This window comes from Equus asinus, chromosome 19, assembly GCF_041296235.1.
Source record: "Equus asinus isolate D_3611 breed Donkey chromosome 19, EquAss-T2T_v2, whole genome shotgun sequence".
Lineage (NCBI taxonomy): Eukaryota > Metazoa > Chordata > Mammalia > Perissodactyla > Equidae > Equus > Equus asinus.
In genome coordinates, this window is record NC_091808.1 from 16563282 (window position 1) to 16578202 (window position 14921).

Here is a 14921-nt window from a genome sequence, read left to right on the forward strand (position 1 = left end):
TCCTCCTCTCCCTGTGTTATGTTTCACTCACAGACTCCTTTCTGCCTTTTGGCTTAAATTAGTCTTCTTTGTATTGCATCATTGCACGACTCCCACAGATTGACATTCATTTAAAGTATTCTCAGTATTTTTATATGAATGATAGGTGGGCAGTTGAACTTCATTAAGATCCTAGTTGTGGTTTTGATCTTGATGAGTTATTTTGCTTTACATTGGTGTTGAATAGCTGTGGCCTAACCTTGACCTGTTTGAGAAGTAAATGCTAACAGTCATGTGAGTGACTTGGGCAGCCTGTCCCCCTCCTGGAAACACCTGTGCATCTGCCGGCTCAGGTGGGTTGTGGGTTAGGAATGAATCTTCCTGCTGAGGGTTATTCCGGGCCAAATAGAGCAAATGTGTGGCTTGTCTTTAGAGCCTCTAGCTCTCCCCATCTAGCAGCCTTTATGTGTCTCAGCTGTGCTTTGTCCCGCTCTCCTCATCCAGGACCCAGTACTCTCATTTTTCCCCTTCTGCCCTTTTCAGAAATTTTTCTTTTCAGGAAAGGATCTGACTTCAGTTTCAGTTGATACATATCAGTGTGAATTTAAGAGATGCTTTCATTTTTAGCCTTCTGTCAAACTGTGAAAGGAGAAAAAATTTTGTCCCTTTATGAAAATTTCAGGTATTAACAAAAAAGATGGGGCAAATTCAGTGAAACAGAAAACCCCACCCCCTGTCTGAAACCACAGCATGCTGACGGGCACAGGTGGCCTTCCTTAGGTGGAAAGAATGTGTTTAGGAAGAAGTGAAAGGAGAAACACGGGGAACAGCAACAATGCCCAGTATGTGAGCAAAAGCAGGCAGGAATTGTTTACTTGCCTTACTTTAAACATAAACCACACGACTGTAGTTAGGATATTATTTCTTCTGAGTGATGCAGAGGCCCAAAAAGAGTAAACCCTTGAGCAAAAATATGAGATAAAATGCCTTCTGTAAATGCCTCCAGAACTTCCTGTTGTCTGTACTTCGAGACCTGTTTTGATGTCTCATACTCATCAGCAGCTGTTAAATATTTTATCGATGTTGTTCTCTCCGCCACTGTACTTTGGCACTCACCTTCCAGAAGAGAAGAGTTTCTGGTCCTTCTCTTAATTCCTAAAGGCTCCTAGCTTGTTTATGAATTGTGTTCTCTGAACAAAGATTTCCTTGTGGAATTATTTTCCGAGACTGCTTTGGGCACTTTTTTCCACCAGTGGAAATAAAAAAAAAAGGTAGTAGTTGGTACCATGCAAGGGAACATGTTTTAATCTGTGTTGTATGAGATGAGATCAGTATAATACTGAGTTTGTGGTTTGCTGCTAGTACCATTGCTAGAAGTCCATTGTTTAACGTTTTGATAGATAATGAGCTATACAGTCATTCATATTGTTTTGCTTATGTGGTATTACTTTTGACAAAGGGAAAGAAACCAAGAAAGAGCACAAAGTAATATATATGTTATAGAAGCCCTGTTTATAATAGTGAATAATTGGAAACAACTCCAACATAAAATACTTAAGAACAATTTGGCGAACTATGACATATAAATACAATGGAGTGTGATAAAAATGTCTTTAGACATGTGAATATCAACTCAGTTGAAAAAGCAAATTCCAGGATGGTATAGACGCTAATTAAAACGATAGGAAAGAGTACATTTTGTTAAACCAGCTGTGGTATAGTAAAAATATTACTGGGTGTTGCTTCAAGTCTTTCTGTTGCCCACATGACTCAGGACTTAATCCCTTCACACCAGTTTCTTCATCTGTAAAGTGAGAAGGATAGTGTGTCTCCTGTCTGTGTCACAGAATTGTTGGGAGAGGCAGATGGAAGAATTTGGAGAGTATTTTGGAATGGGGACTCACCCTCCAGAGAAGCTCAGGGTGGATTTTAGGTCTGCTCCTCAGAAAGGTGGCATTGGGTAGAGTCATAGGCCAGGGTTCTCTCAGCTCTGCTGTCACCTGGCTACATCATTTTCTTAACCTCTTTGGTGTCCGTTTTCTCAAGTCTAACATAGAGGGATGACAAGATCGCTTCCACAGTCATTTCCAGTTTTAAGATGCTGCAGGAGCGTCAATGCTTCAGAAGCAGTGTCCGCTACAGGTTGTAACATGTCAGCTCCTTCTCTTCGCCTTTTTAGCTGGTGTCACTGTGGTGCTTATTTATCTGCTCACATTCTAGCCTGTGTCGAGAATCTGGAATTTATTCTTTAAGGGTGCCTGTGTTATATGGGATTTTTTTTTTTTTTAAAGATTTTATTTTTTTCCTTTTTCTCTCCAAAGCCCCCCGGTACATAGTTGTATATTCATAGTTGTGGGTCCTTCTAGTTGTGGCATGTGGGACGCCGCCTCAGCAAGACTCGATGAGCGGGGCCATGTCCGCGCCCAGGATTCAAACCAACGAAACACTGGGCCTCCTGCAGCGGAGCGCACAGACTTAACCACTCGGCCACGGGGCCGGCCCCCTTATATGGAATTTTTAAAAATATAGTTCTCTTTTCTCTGGAAGGCTCTTGGTTTTGTCAGTATTACGTTGTTAATAATATTGTGGCGCATACCTGGGGATGTCCTAAGGTTAGAGACTGCCAGTCCGTCTTTTTTTCCTCTCTCTTAAATTGTGTTTATTTATTTAATTTTAAACCAGAAGAAGTGTGCAAACATGAAATGGACAGCTTGACCAAGAGTGTGACAGCATTCTCCCGTGGGCCTTCTGTGCCCTGGGCCACACAGGAGGTGCTGTGTCAGCACGTCCTCACCCTCTGCGGGCTCTCTGGCCTACACTGTCGCCTGCCTGGGGCAAGTCCCCTAATCTCCTTGTGCTTCACTTTCTCCATCTGGACCCTGCCTCTCCTGGGCCCTTGGCCAGGGCTGCACTGGGACTGAGGCACGGCCTTTACCGGGGATGGAAGGAGACGAGTGGAATACTATGTTTTAACAATCTCATTCTTCTTTTCTTTTTCTCCTACACGCCCTACTTGTCAGCTGAAATCTCATTCTGAAACTAAAGTACATGTATCATAATTACTTGTGTGAAGTTATGTTTACTCCACGTTGGCCAAAGGTCTCAATTGAATAAGTTAACTGTGAAATTATAGACAATTCTATAAATAATCTCACGTACTCAACATTTCCATTCTTCATTAGCCCTACAATAATCTGTTGTTATTATTTCCCTATAATTGCAGAGGAAGTAATAAGTTGCTAATGTTTGGTTTGAGAAAATTATCCCCTTAAAGGTTTTTATTAGGTGAAAGACCAGGAAATAACTATTTTATTGGCCCAGGAAGGCAGGATGATCCATACCTTTGTTTTTGAAGTTACTCTAAATCTGTCCTCTGAATATTTAAGAAATGTGAAAATTTGGGGGAAAATGATTTGTGTCAGACAAATGTAGGATGATGGCATTATTTTAGAATAGGAATTTTCAAAACAAACCAATAGACAGTGAGGGCACTTTTTAATCTAGAGTTAAGAGTTTTTTGGTTTTACACAAGTTAATTTGAGACTGATTTAAAATTGCAGTTAGATCACATTTAAGTTCTTCTGACATTCCTGACCACCTTAGCTTCTGAAATATGTTTGTATGAGAGACACATAGTTAAGATTAGACTTTAAAATAGATCTTAAGAAATGTTAAAAAGTCCTAGCCATGGAAATAAATTACAAATTTCTCTATACAGAGTAAAACTGGGAAATTTTGGAGTTAGGATTCTAAATATTTAGTTATAAGGTGATTATGGTGATTTATTTTAAAAAGGCTCTTTATTGAAAACATTTCTCCATTGGTTAGAAGACCAGACAGTCTGGGCTTTGCTGTTACTTTGAGGAATAAAGTTGTGCAGGATCCAGTGGGTCTTTGCAGTACAGACTTGCCAGGCCCCATGACCTCCGCCGTTGCTGTGGCTCGGGCTTCTCTCCCAGCTCCGGGCCGAGGGGTGGAGCCGGCCCCAGTACCTCTCGCGGCCAGTTGCCTTCGCTGGAAGAGTTAACGACGTCTGCAGGTGTGTTGGGATTAGCACTGTAAAGTTGTGTAAGGGGTTTTCTTTCTTTTGATCTTCAGAAAGGGATGAAAGATAGTCATTAAACTCAAGGGATTAGGTCCCCGCTTTTGAAAGACTTGAGGTGCCATAAATATTTCACTTCAGATGTAAGGGGAAGGACTGTGTACATCTGGGGGAAAATGGCTGTTTTATATTACCAGTCAGCAATTATTCAGTCTCCACTTACAAATTAAATGATCTTTGCAGAGATACTTTCTCCCACCCTAGGGTGTACTGAGCTCTGAAAACATGTGTTTATCTCTCTGGAGTTATGCCGAGTTTTCCTCCTCGTGTTCCTAAACCTTTTTCTTTCTTTTTGTGAGTTCATGTCTTACCTACATTGTGCCTTTCCCACCCCCGGGTTTCCTCCTCTTTGGATAATCCCATTGGTGCCGTCAAATAACTCCTGCTTCTAAAACTTTGAGAACAATTACCCTTAAGAATGATACCATGCTCACATGTGTGGTGTGTGTGTTCAGTTTTTAAAAATAGGCCCTGTCTTTTCTCTTCCTTTAAATTAACATTATTTAGAAAAGGAAAGTGAGGTTGATGTGCTGGCAGCAGAGTTAGTTATGGTTACTACATTCTCAGAAAACTGGTGGGAAACCAGGAGAAAGTTGTACATAGAAAATTATGGTTTCAGCCACATTCCACTCTGCCTGTCATCCACTCTTGTCAGTTTCACTCCAGAATGGAACACTGGGGATTTGTGTTTTCCTTTGTGTTACTTCCTAGGATGGGTTGTTGGACCACGGAATAGATGATTTTCTATATATCTAATTGTATTTAGAATCAGGCACTTAGGGAAGGAAAAGGTAGATGCCAGTCCTAGAATGATTATTCCTACCCTCTGCCCCACATTATATAACCAGTCATTTAGAACAGATTTGAAATACTCAGTTGGCCCTAATGGCTTACTATATGTGTATAATTCTGCATTTTGTATTTTGTCCTTGAATTTGGAGACCTATGTATGTATGGTTATTTGTACATAAGCTCATGGTGATAGTTTCTGTTATTTGCTGTGATATATGGACATTCCTTTTCCAGTGTTCCCTGCCTTCCTTTTTATTTTGGTCTTACCTTTTTATGGTAGAAAATTTGGGTGGTAAAGTACCAGATTGCAAATAGTTACAGTATCTGGGTTTGAACTCCAAAGCATGTATTTAGTAATGTGAAGAAAGGGAAAAATAAAATTTTATGAGTAGATGATTTTTAGAGATGGGCTAAATAAAGCACCGAATGAATTAGGTGAATATAACCGATGGCGGGGGTTCACAATGAGGGAATTAAGAGCCTCATGCTTGATAACATGGTGGCGCTTTCAGATGAAGGGTCTGCTCAGTTACTGCCTTAAGCTGCTTCTTCCGATGCTTCTGGAAATTATAGGAATGACTCCATGTGTAAAGCTTATCCAAACTTTGGGCCTGTAATATTACTCTGAAAGAAAGACGGGGGCAAAAAGAAACTGTGAAAGGTGTTTGGCAACGAGCGAGCGAGGGAGCTCACAAACTCTTTGAAGGTCAATTAGCCAGAAAATGTGCTAAAGACTGGGTGCTGTGCTGGATTACCGGCCCAAGAATGACCCCTGAGGTCCTCAAAGTGGTCCTGCCGTTTGAGCACAGAGAGACAATTACAGACCTTGAGAAGATGCTACAAAAGCTTTAATTAAGGGACTTACACCCCACTACGTTTTGGAAATTAAATTCTTATTTGTGCTGAACTGATGTTTCTTTTGTCTAGGCTTCCAGATGTAGTTCAACAGAGGACTCTATTCTCCCCAAATGTGTTTTAGGTTGGAAGCTGTTTTACCATAATGGATACCAGCAAAGCTGAGAGTGTAACCGGAGTGAGGGACTAGGTGGAAACGTGAACTGAGAGACTTTTTGCTGGGGAGCATTTTGGGCACAGGTTGAAAGTTTATGCTCCTTGGCACACCAGTGAACCAGGAGCTCTGGACTTAAAACACATGAATAAGAGTAAGCAAATGTATTCTGTAGAATTTAAACTTTAGAATTCCCATTCACAAGACAACATGATTTTCCTTGAATTGGTAACTTGACATCTCTAGACACAGCAGGCTGCTCTTCCGCCAGAAATATGTTTTTGCTTTTTGTTGATGATAGAAAAGTAGCCTCTGACCACCATCCAGGTCTGATTTTTCACAAGCCTAGACTGATATTTAGGTTCCACTCAGATGTGACTTCTTTTACTTCTGGAAAGACTGTGATTTCAGTTGCATCAGCCCTGGCTGGAGCATTGTGATCGCATTGATCTGCTGAGTTACCCAGCTGAACTACCCTCCTGCCGATGCTGCCGGAGATGCTCTCATCTTTGAACTCAGGCTTAAGGGCTGCGTTATGGGTGTGTTCCCTTTGTTTTGTTAGTGAAGCAGTTATTCTCTCGTCTTCCCTTCTTTGAAGAGATTCACTTCTGCCTGCAAAGTTTGGTTTGAACCAGAAGGGTTTTTAAAAAGCACGAGGAAAATGCTTGTGTTTTAGTAATTTTAGATTTTCTTTGAGTATTTCTAGTTTCCATGCAACATCAGTCAAGTGGTACCTTTTTTTAAGTTCTCTCTGTACCCCTTATAAACCTGAAGGCCCTTTTGCACGTCTCTCAATTTGTATATGTGAAGAATGGAACATCAGCCTTGCTCTAACTGAACAGGGGAGTCAGTAGGAAAACCCTAACTGTTTATTTTATAATCGGACCTTGTTAGAAATGAAAAATGGCAAGAAAAGTTGAAATTGTCATCACAGGGTTAAAGTGTGCAGTTTTCAGTAACGTGGAGTCTATACAGCAATCCTGTTGTTGGGCTTAATGTTTTCGTTGGTGGGAAGGGGAGGGTTAGCATTGGATGAGAGGCAGAGGACGCTTTGGTGCCCACTCCATTTGGAGGCAGCTCCTCCGCAGTGAGGGCCTTCTGACCCAGGAGCAGTGCAGGATGCTGCCGTGACTCGGATGGGTCTGCGTGCCGGGCTGAGAGCTGGTGATATTCTTATCATTTAGAATACTCAGACTTGGATCTGTTTTAAATAATGCATACTGTGAATTTCAGTTCCCACTACTTTTCTTTGCAAAGAGGGAAAGTTGTATTTAGTGATATATTTGAGTGAGTACCTAGCTGGTTAATGAGGTAAAGCGATGTTTGGGCCAAACTTCTGGAGAGAGGTACAGCTTGCTGACTGAAGAGGAACATGACTGAATGTTGCTAAAAAGTGCTGATTCAGAAAGTTGTTTTATGAAGTAAAAATTCAAAGTTCTTATCTCTTAGGCTTTATTTTGTTAATATTGTCAGAACTAGCACATCTGGCTTAGATTCTGAAGTAGTCTGGTTTTATGCTTCAGTTAAAACGAATCCAATGAAATTGGAATTTGAAGATAGATAAAAGGAAGGATTTCAGTACAGTGAGGATTTTTAAACTTAGCAAGGTCATCAGGGAAGGTCTGGAAAATTTCCTTTCTGAATGGCTTTTGAAAATAGGCTGGCGTCCTTTTCAGATAGTGTAGGGTACTCAGAGTCTGAATGAGGGGTGCCGGGAGATGTGGCGGTACACGTGACTTCCCAGCATCCTTCCGGGTCCGTGATTCTCGCTTGTACCGCTCTCCATCCGTGCTTTGTACAAACTTGTCATCTGAAGGTTTCTTTTATTTGGAGGGGGAAAGGTTGTCTTCAGAGTTAGGTGTTCGTTCTGATAGAATTGAAATATGCCATCTTTATCAGATTTAGTGATATCTGTCTCTCACTAAAGCTCTACCTGATCAATCCAGTTTGGTTTCTGTATTATTTTGAACCCCTCCCCACCCCTCTCCCCAAGTGTAGATTAGTGCACATAGCACTTCAAATGCAGTGTATTGAAATTCTCGCTTTAAGAGATAGTGAAGCAGAATTGTTCAGTTTGTGGGGATGTGAAAAACAGGCCACCTTATATTTCAATCAGGTTGCTTTGGGATTATTTAAGAATGAGAAGTAAAAATGTTTTTCAGGAAGATACACAAACAACCTTCTGTGCTGATGGAGAAATGTGTGTGATTGTCTGTCTCAATGGTATAGCTGATACTAACTAGACAGTGGCATGTTCCCTCTGCCCCGCCCAGTCTGTGTTTCTTCATTATGTCGACCTTGGAGCCATTAGTCGAGACTCAGCAGTTTACTCTTTCGTAAATAATGCACTCACTCTGAAATGGCGGGCTGTAAGCTTGCGGCCCAGCTCTCTGGGTCTTTATAGCTCGTGCCAGTCCAGGCCTCGGTTGAATGAGCCAGGAGCTGTGGCCTGATCCCTTTTCAAGTTGGTGGGGAGAGAAATGAGTCAGCATTTTAACTTCAGGCGGGTGCAGAGTGTTGATGAACTCCTGTGGCACGGGTGATTTAGTGAATGTGGAGTGGGCCTGTGGGTTGTCGCTTGTTTGTTTTTAGCTGTTTGAACCTCAAGAGCTGTTGCTGGTTTGGTAAGCCCTATCTGTGTGTTGGTACACAAAGGAAGAGAGAACTCTGTCTGTCTTGCAATGAGTCAGGAACCAAACTGGACCTGTGTGGGGCTGGCCTTTGCTGTGGTTTGACAGCAGATGCTCCAGAACTGCTTGGAAAGCTCCTTTTCCAACAGGAACGTGCGTCGCGTTCTGGTGACAAGCCTGCTGATGACTGCAGCTTGTGTCTCTATGTAATAAGGCAGCCAGGAGTGAGGTTTTGAATAGTAAATGAATTCAGGGCAGACTTTTTATCCAGCAAGTATTACTATGGAAAAACCTGTTTCAAAACAGGTTTTTTTCCATGCAAGGTCATCAGTTTTACTTTTCGTTTTTTCCTTTTGTCCTTTTTAGGACCAGTTCTACGTCCAGACGAATTGCCCTAAGACCTCTCATGACTGTGCTCCTTCAGCCTCCTTTCTTCATCCTTCCTGCCTGGACCCCTGTGATAAAAACACATGGCCCTTATTTTCATATCTGCCCCTAAACTTTTCCTTGCGCAAGTTTCTTGGTGTAATATCAAATCCTTCTTTTTAAAACTAGAAAGTGTGAGGAAGCACTCTCATTTTATAACCAGTGGTTTAAAGAAGAATTTTATTCTAAAATAGACTCGTGAGCTTTTAGTGTTAAATGCCTATTGACATTTTTGCAAGAGAAACATTGATTTTCTCCCTCTGTTTTTCAGGCCCTGCTTTCTTCCCCGGGCGATGTGCTGAGGTCTTTGCCAGGGGTCAAAGCATTGGGAAGCTCGGGGTCCTTCATCCTGATGTTATCACCAAATTTGAGCTCACCATGCCCTGCTCCTCCCTGGAAATCAACATCGAGCCCTTTCTGTGAAGATGGGGCTCTGCCTTGTGGCTCTCTCCCTGGGTGTGGCTTTCTCCTCCCCTGGTGTCCTTTAGTCGTCCCCAGCAGGGAACATCCATTTGTGCTTTAATGTTTAATAAAGGAGAAACACTGTCTGGCTCTGTGGGTAGACACTGCTCTTTCCCTGCATTAGGCCAGTCGGTGCACTACACGAATGTGCTGTCTGTGTGAAGCGTCACTGTAGGTACAAGCCCAGTGGGGTGCCAGAGAAGTGCACAGCAGAGTGCGGGCTCCATTCTGGAAACCTGAGATGCTCCTCAGACGTCAGAGCATCACACCAGCACCGAGGACTCCTGCATTCTCCGCCTTACTGATGAAACGAGATAGTTGATGAGAGCACAGGGTGCACGAGTGTGAAACAGCAAAGGGGTTTTAGTTTTTATTTTCTACATTGACGTGTGTTCATCATTGGGAAACATAAAATAACAGTATTTTTAGAAAACCTTTAAGAATCAGTGATGGTCCAGGAGTTACAGCCTTTGAAGTCAGTTATCTTAAAGGGAAAGAAAAATCCACAACACAGGTATTCAAAATATTTGAGGGTGCGTAGGTGTGGTTTACGCTGTTTGTGATTCTCTGAGACGGTACGTGCAACATAGACCTGTTCTGCTAGAAAAGCTAGAATGGATCTGTTCTTAGTGCTATTGTTAGTATGAACATTAGGAAACAACGAAAACTTATTTTTCCCCTAGGCCATACATTTTACTGTAATCAATGTTAGAAAAACCATTGTTTTAAATACTTCATTGAGCTGCTAGTTTGTCTTGTTTTACAGGAGGTATTAGATCTCTCCTCTGAAGCTAAGCGTCTCACAATCTGCATTATCTTGCCTTCTACTTTACTTTCATACTCCGGTCTAGACTTCCCCGGTAGGTACCATCTATTGAAAAGAGCTGGGTCTAATGTTTAAGAAAAGTTCTCAATTACTATTGAGATGATATGAAACATAATAAAATGTAAAACTTTAAAGTAAGTCCCAGTAGAAACAGCTAACAAAGATAGTGAGACAAGAATTATGTTCCTGGAACCTTTGCTAAGCCTGCTACTGAGAAAAAAACAACCATATTACTACCGTGTATAAGGGCAGCAGTGTCCTGCTTAGCAAGATTTGTGAATACACAGACTTCCATGTCTTCCTTCCCAATTCTGTTGTAGGCAGATCCTTACAACATTTAAAAAATAGAGATATGCTCATAAAAAATAATGCTTGTCAAAAGGTTTGCATACAGCATACATAAAGATTTCTTACAACTCCAGAAGACAACCCAGTTTTTAAAAAATGGACAAAAGATTTGAACAGGTATTTCCCCAAAGAATATAAAGAAATAAGCACATGAAGAGATGCTCAACATCATTAGTCATCAGGGAAATGCAAATAAAACCACAATACAAATTAAAATGTCTAAAACTGAAAAGACTGATGATAGCAAGTGTTGGTGAGACTGGAGCAACTGGGACTTTCACGCACTACTGGTGGGAATGTAAAATTATGTAGCGACTGTGGGAAGCAGTGTGGCAATTTCTCAAAGTATGAAACATACGCCTACCATCTAGCCATTCTACTCCGAGGTCTACCCATATGGCCGTGCAAAGATTTTTATGCAAATATTCATAGCAGTCTTACTCATAGTACCTACAACAAATCACAGTATATCATACTATGGAATACTTCTCAGCTATAAAAAGGAATGAACTGATACTCAAACCAACATGACTGAATCTCAAAGTATTATGCTAAATGAAAGAAAACACAAAAGACTACATCTAATTCCTTTATATGAAATTCTGGAAAAGTCAAAGGCAGATTGGCTGGAGCTCATGGAAGGGAATTGACTACAAAAGGTTAAGAGGAAACTGGGGTGATGGAAATATTCCATACCTTAACGTAGGTGGTAGTCAAGATGTAGTTTATACCTCAGTAAAGCTGGGAGAAAAAGATGCAACGTGTAGTAATTTAATAATTTCATCTATCACCAGCAGATGGGTGCATAGGATAAAAGCATGAAATTTAGAAATGGCATGTCTGCTCAAGATGGCTTAATGGTCCACTACCATTAATGAGCTATTCGCCCCTAGTTGCACTATGATTAAACTGGTTCGATATATGGTAGCCATTGTTGAAGTGGGTGGAGCCATTTGTTCCGTTAGCAGCCAGCCACCTGGATATTTTTTGGATGGTCAGAAACTACTTGTAATGAAAAACCCACTGATACCTAATTGTATATCCCAGCATGAAAGAGGAAAGACCAACTGCATCCATCATGTGGATGTTTCTGCCCTCTGAAGCAGGAAACAGTAGGAAGAAACACAATATCAGGTACATTAGAAGAAATGAACCTTCAGCTTACGAGTTGAGGCTCCACAGCCAGATCATCTTATGCTTGTCCCGGCTGAAACATTTGAACTGGAGCCAGGGCAGTCTGTGGGCACTGCCAAAAGCCTCTGCTGGAGAAGACACATACCTTCTTAGTAAAACTAGGAGCCCTAGTATTAAAGGGGAAATTAGATATAGTAGATTCTTGTTCTAGCTTACAGATAACTTCTACCACAGCCTGACGTTCCCGCCTTGCTCTTCAGTTTATATTTTCACATGTGATCCTGTGTCAGCATTTTTGGTTTTTCATTAACAGTCGTAGGAGGTAGTCAGAATAGGAATTCTCCTTGATTTATAAGATGAGAACAGTCAGCCTTCAGAGAGACTAATGATGTGGCCAAAAGTCACATGGCTAATAAGTGGGTTTGAGACACCTAATGAGTGACTTGGAGTCATGGGATCACTCAGTTTTGTGTCATTTACCTACTTACCTAAAATGTTGAGGTTTTTTGCAAGTTTTTTTTTTTTAAATATAAAAAATACTGAAAAACCCAAAAAGTTAAAAATCTTAAGTCAACTACTTTAAAAAATAATACAAAGTAAGGTTTTCCCAAGCTAATCTACCCTTCCTCCCACGATGCCCTAAAGTAACTCCACTGTCAACATCTTTCTTGTGTTGTTTCTGGCATTTTCCTCAGTTTGGACAGTCAGCCACGCACACGTGCTCAGTGGTTGGGTCATGCTCTACTTACTGGTTTTACATGGTATATCTCATACCTTTCACTTAATATGACCTGTTTTTCCAGTCAGGTATCTATAGACCTTCTTGTAAATGATACAATATTCTAGTGTATGGATGTCCATAATTTGTTCCCTATTCCTCTATTTGTGAACATTCTGTTGTTTTCAACTCTGCAGTTACAAACAGTGCTCCAGTGGACTTCCATATGCCTCCCCCTAAAATAGCCGTGGTTTAGGGACCACAAAAAACCAGTCCAACTGGTTGCAAGACTGAATAAACACCCACATTTGACGTTTGATAGACACATTGAGAGATGTGTGGGGTTACTTAAGACATTTCTTAGATGTGACTTTTGTTCTGAGCAGCATCTTATCCCAGCAGGTTAGATTCCTAGATGTAGGGGATGTTAAATGACCATTCCTACCTTTTAACAGGAGTAGCCTAAGTAGGAAGCAGCCAGCCTGACTGCTGCTCCTGCCCTCAGCGATGATGGGTTCATCAGGTTGGTAAAAGAGCATTGCTCGCCATCTTGTGTCTCAGTCTTAGCCTCTGTTTGTGCATGGTGTTTTGTATAAACATCACTAACCCCAATGCGTGGGTATTGACTTGGCTCTTTTGTCCATTTTATCCAAAAGCAGACAAGTGGCCTTAAAGGGACACAACTGCCATCAGCAAAATATGCCCTCTAAATGAACACATTTGACACATCCAGTCTCTTCCAAGTTGTGGCTTTTATAAGGAGCTTGAAAAACTTTATATTATTAAAAAAAAGGTTGACATACACAGTAAAATTCATGACAGCAGGACACCTCTGTGACAATCTGTGAGTAGCTCCCTAAGGCCCCTGACCAGTGTCAGTGTGGGGAAATCGGCCTCCTTGACTAAAGTAAAGTAGAGGAGCCAACAGCCAATGCTTCACAAACAAGCCGGGCAGCAGGAAGGGCCAAGCAGACCCACAGCGACTGTGGTATCCAATACCACCTGCTGTCTTTGCAGGTATTCCACTCTCCCCGGACTTTAGTAAACAGGAATGATGGCTGTAAACACTGTAGCTAGACTGTGGGTTGAACAAATGTCTCCAGCAAAGGCTTTAATTGAATTATGTTTGGCTAAAGCCCTGTAGGCTTTTCCTCCCTCATGGGAGCAATGGAGTGTGGTGAGAATATGCTCAAAGCCTACACTCAAGTTCTTCACTCCTTGTCCATAAGGCTTGGCCTTGATAGTCTCTCTCTAAGGAAATCAGGAACACGACATGATTCTGCATTAGAAAACACTGAAAAAGCCCCCCAGTGTTCAGAGGCACTTGCGAGAGGTAACTGCTACAGCATTCAAATTATAAGACTTGTCAGACACGTGAAGCAAACTGGTCCTCTCTTTACGACAGAAAAGTGAAGAGGCTGAGGAAATGTGCCTGTTTGATCCCGAATCCGGTAGCAAAAGAAATTTCCTACATTCCACAGGTCACGAGTGTTTGTCATGAGGAATGAAAGTAGACCTGCCCCTAAAATAAGCACCTGCTGAGGGCTGGCGAGAAGCTAGCTGAAAAGGATGCAAGCCGGACAACAATCACGGCTCAGCGAGCCTCTGAAGAACTTCCCTCTGATCTTTGAGATACTTCAGCATCCTCCTTTCTAGCCGATCCATACAAGTTTTCTTTACTTCTTGCTTCCCAAGGAACATTTATTTTCCTACTTTGCGTATTTCACTACAAATCCAGATGAACCATGTCAAACAATGGTTTTTAAGACATTGGACATCAGGCAATGAAGGCCAGCGATTCCTGAGAGACAGTAAGTGAGCCCTTGGACTGCCCGGCTTACTGCCCGGAGAGATCCCAGGCTGTGGGGCAGGGAAAGGGACCCAGGCGGAGTGCAGGGGTCTGCAGGAGTTGAGGAGGCGGAGCTGGGAGTCCACAGAGACCAAGGCAGCCAGAGTTGGCAGGAAGATGAAAGAGCCACATGGAGAGATTTGCCCTTGAGTGTTCAGTTCTTAAAGGGGAGACCACCTGTAAGCATCCACGAAGAATTGAATGAACAACCCCTGGAGCTCGCACAGGGCAGGCCAGAGCCAGAAAACCTCCTCAGTCACCAGGTGGTGGGGAGAGTACGCCGGAGGATTTTGCCTCAAGGGGAAAACCGACCCTAGACTAAAATGTTACTCTGGCTTCCGCCTAATAAAGCTTGACAACAAGACCAGAAGAACCAAACCATTTCCAAGGAATGAACTGCATCCCAGAACAAAGCTCCAGAATATTTATAGCAACACAAAAATATCCAGCACCCAACAACGTAAAATTCACAGTCTCTGGCATCCAATAAAAATTTACCAGGTGAGCAAAGAAGCTGGGAAATACAACCCATAATGAGGAAGGAAAAAAGCGATCAAAAACCGACCCAAAAATGACATAGATGATAAAATTAATAGAGACATTATCATAACTATATTCCATATGTTCAAGGAGCCATAGAAGGATT

General features: G+C 41.9%; 1 protein-coding gene across 2 annotated transcripts in view; it reads left to right on the forward strand.

Moving 5' to 3' along the window:
* Window positions 1-9490, forward strand: part of FARSB (phenylalanyl-tRNA synthetase subunit beta) — a 76015-nt gene extending 66525 nt beyond the window's left edge. The window contains exon 17 of one of the 2 annotated variants that reach the window (XM_014843251.3): window positions 9210-9490. In XM_014843251.3, the coding sequence (XP_014698737.2) occupies window positions 9210-9361 (152 nt within the window). In that variant the 3' untranslated portion in view covers window positions 9362-9490. Of the gene's footprint in view, window positions 1-8878; window positions 9012-9209 lie in introns of those variants that run through there. The other variant, XM_070489650.1, reaches the window with a different exon arrangement.
* The last annotated feature ends 5431 nt before the right edge of the window (window positions 9491-14921 follow it).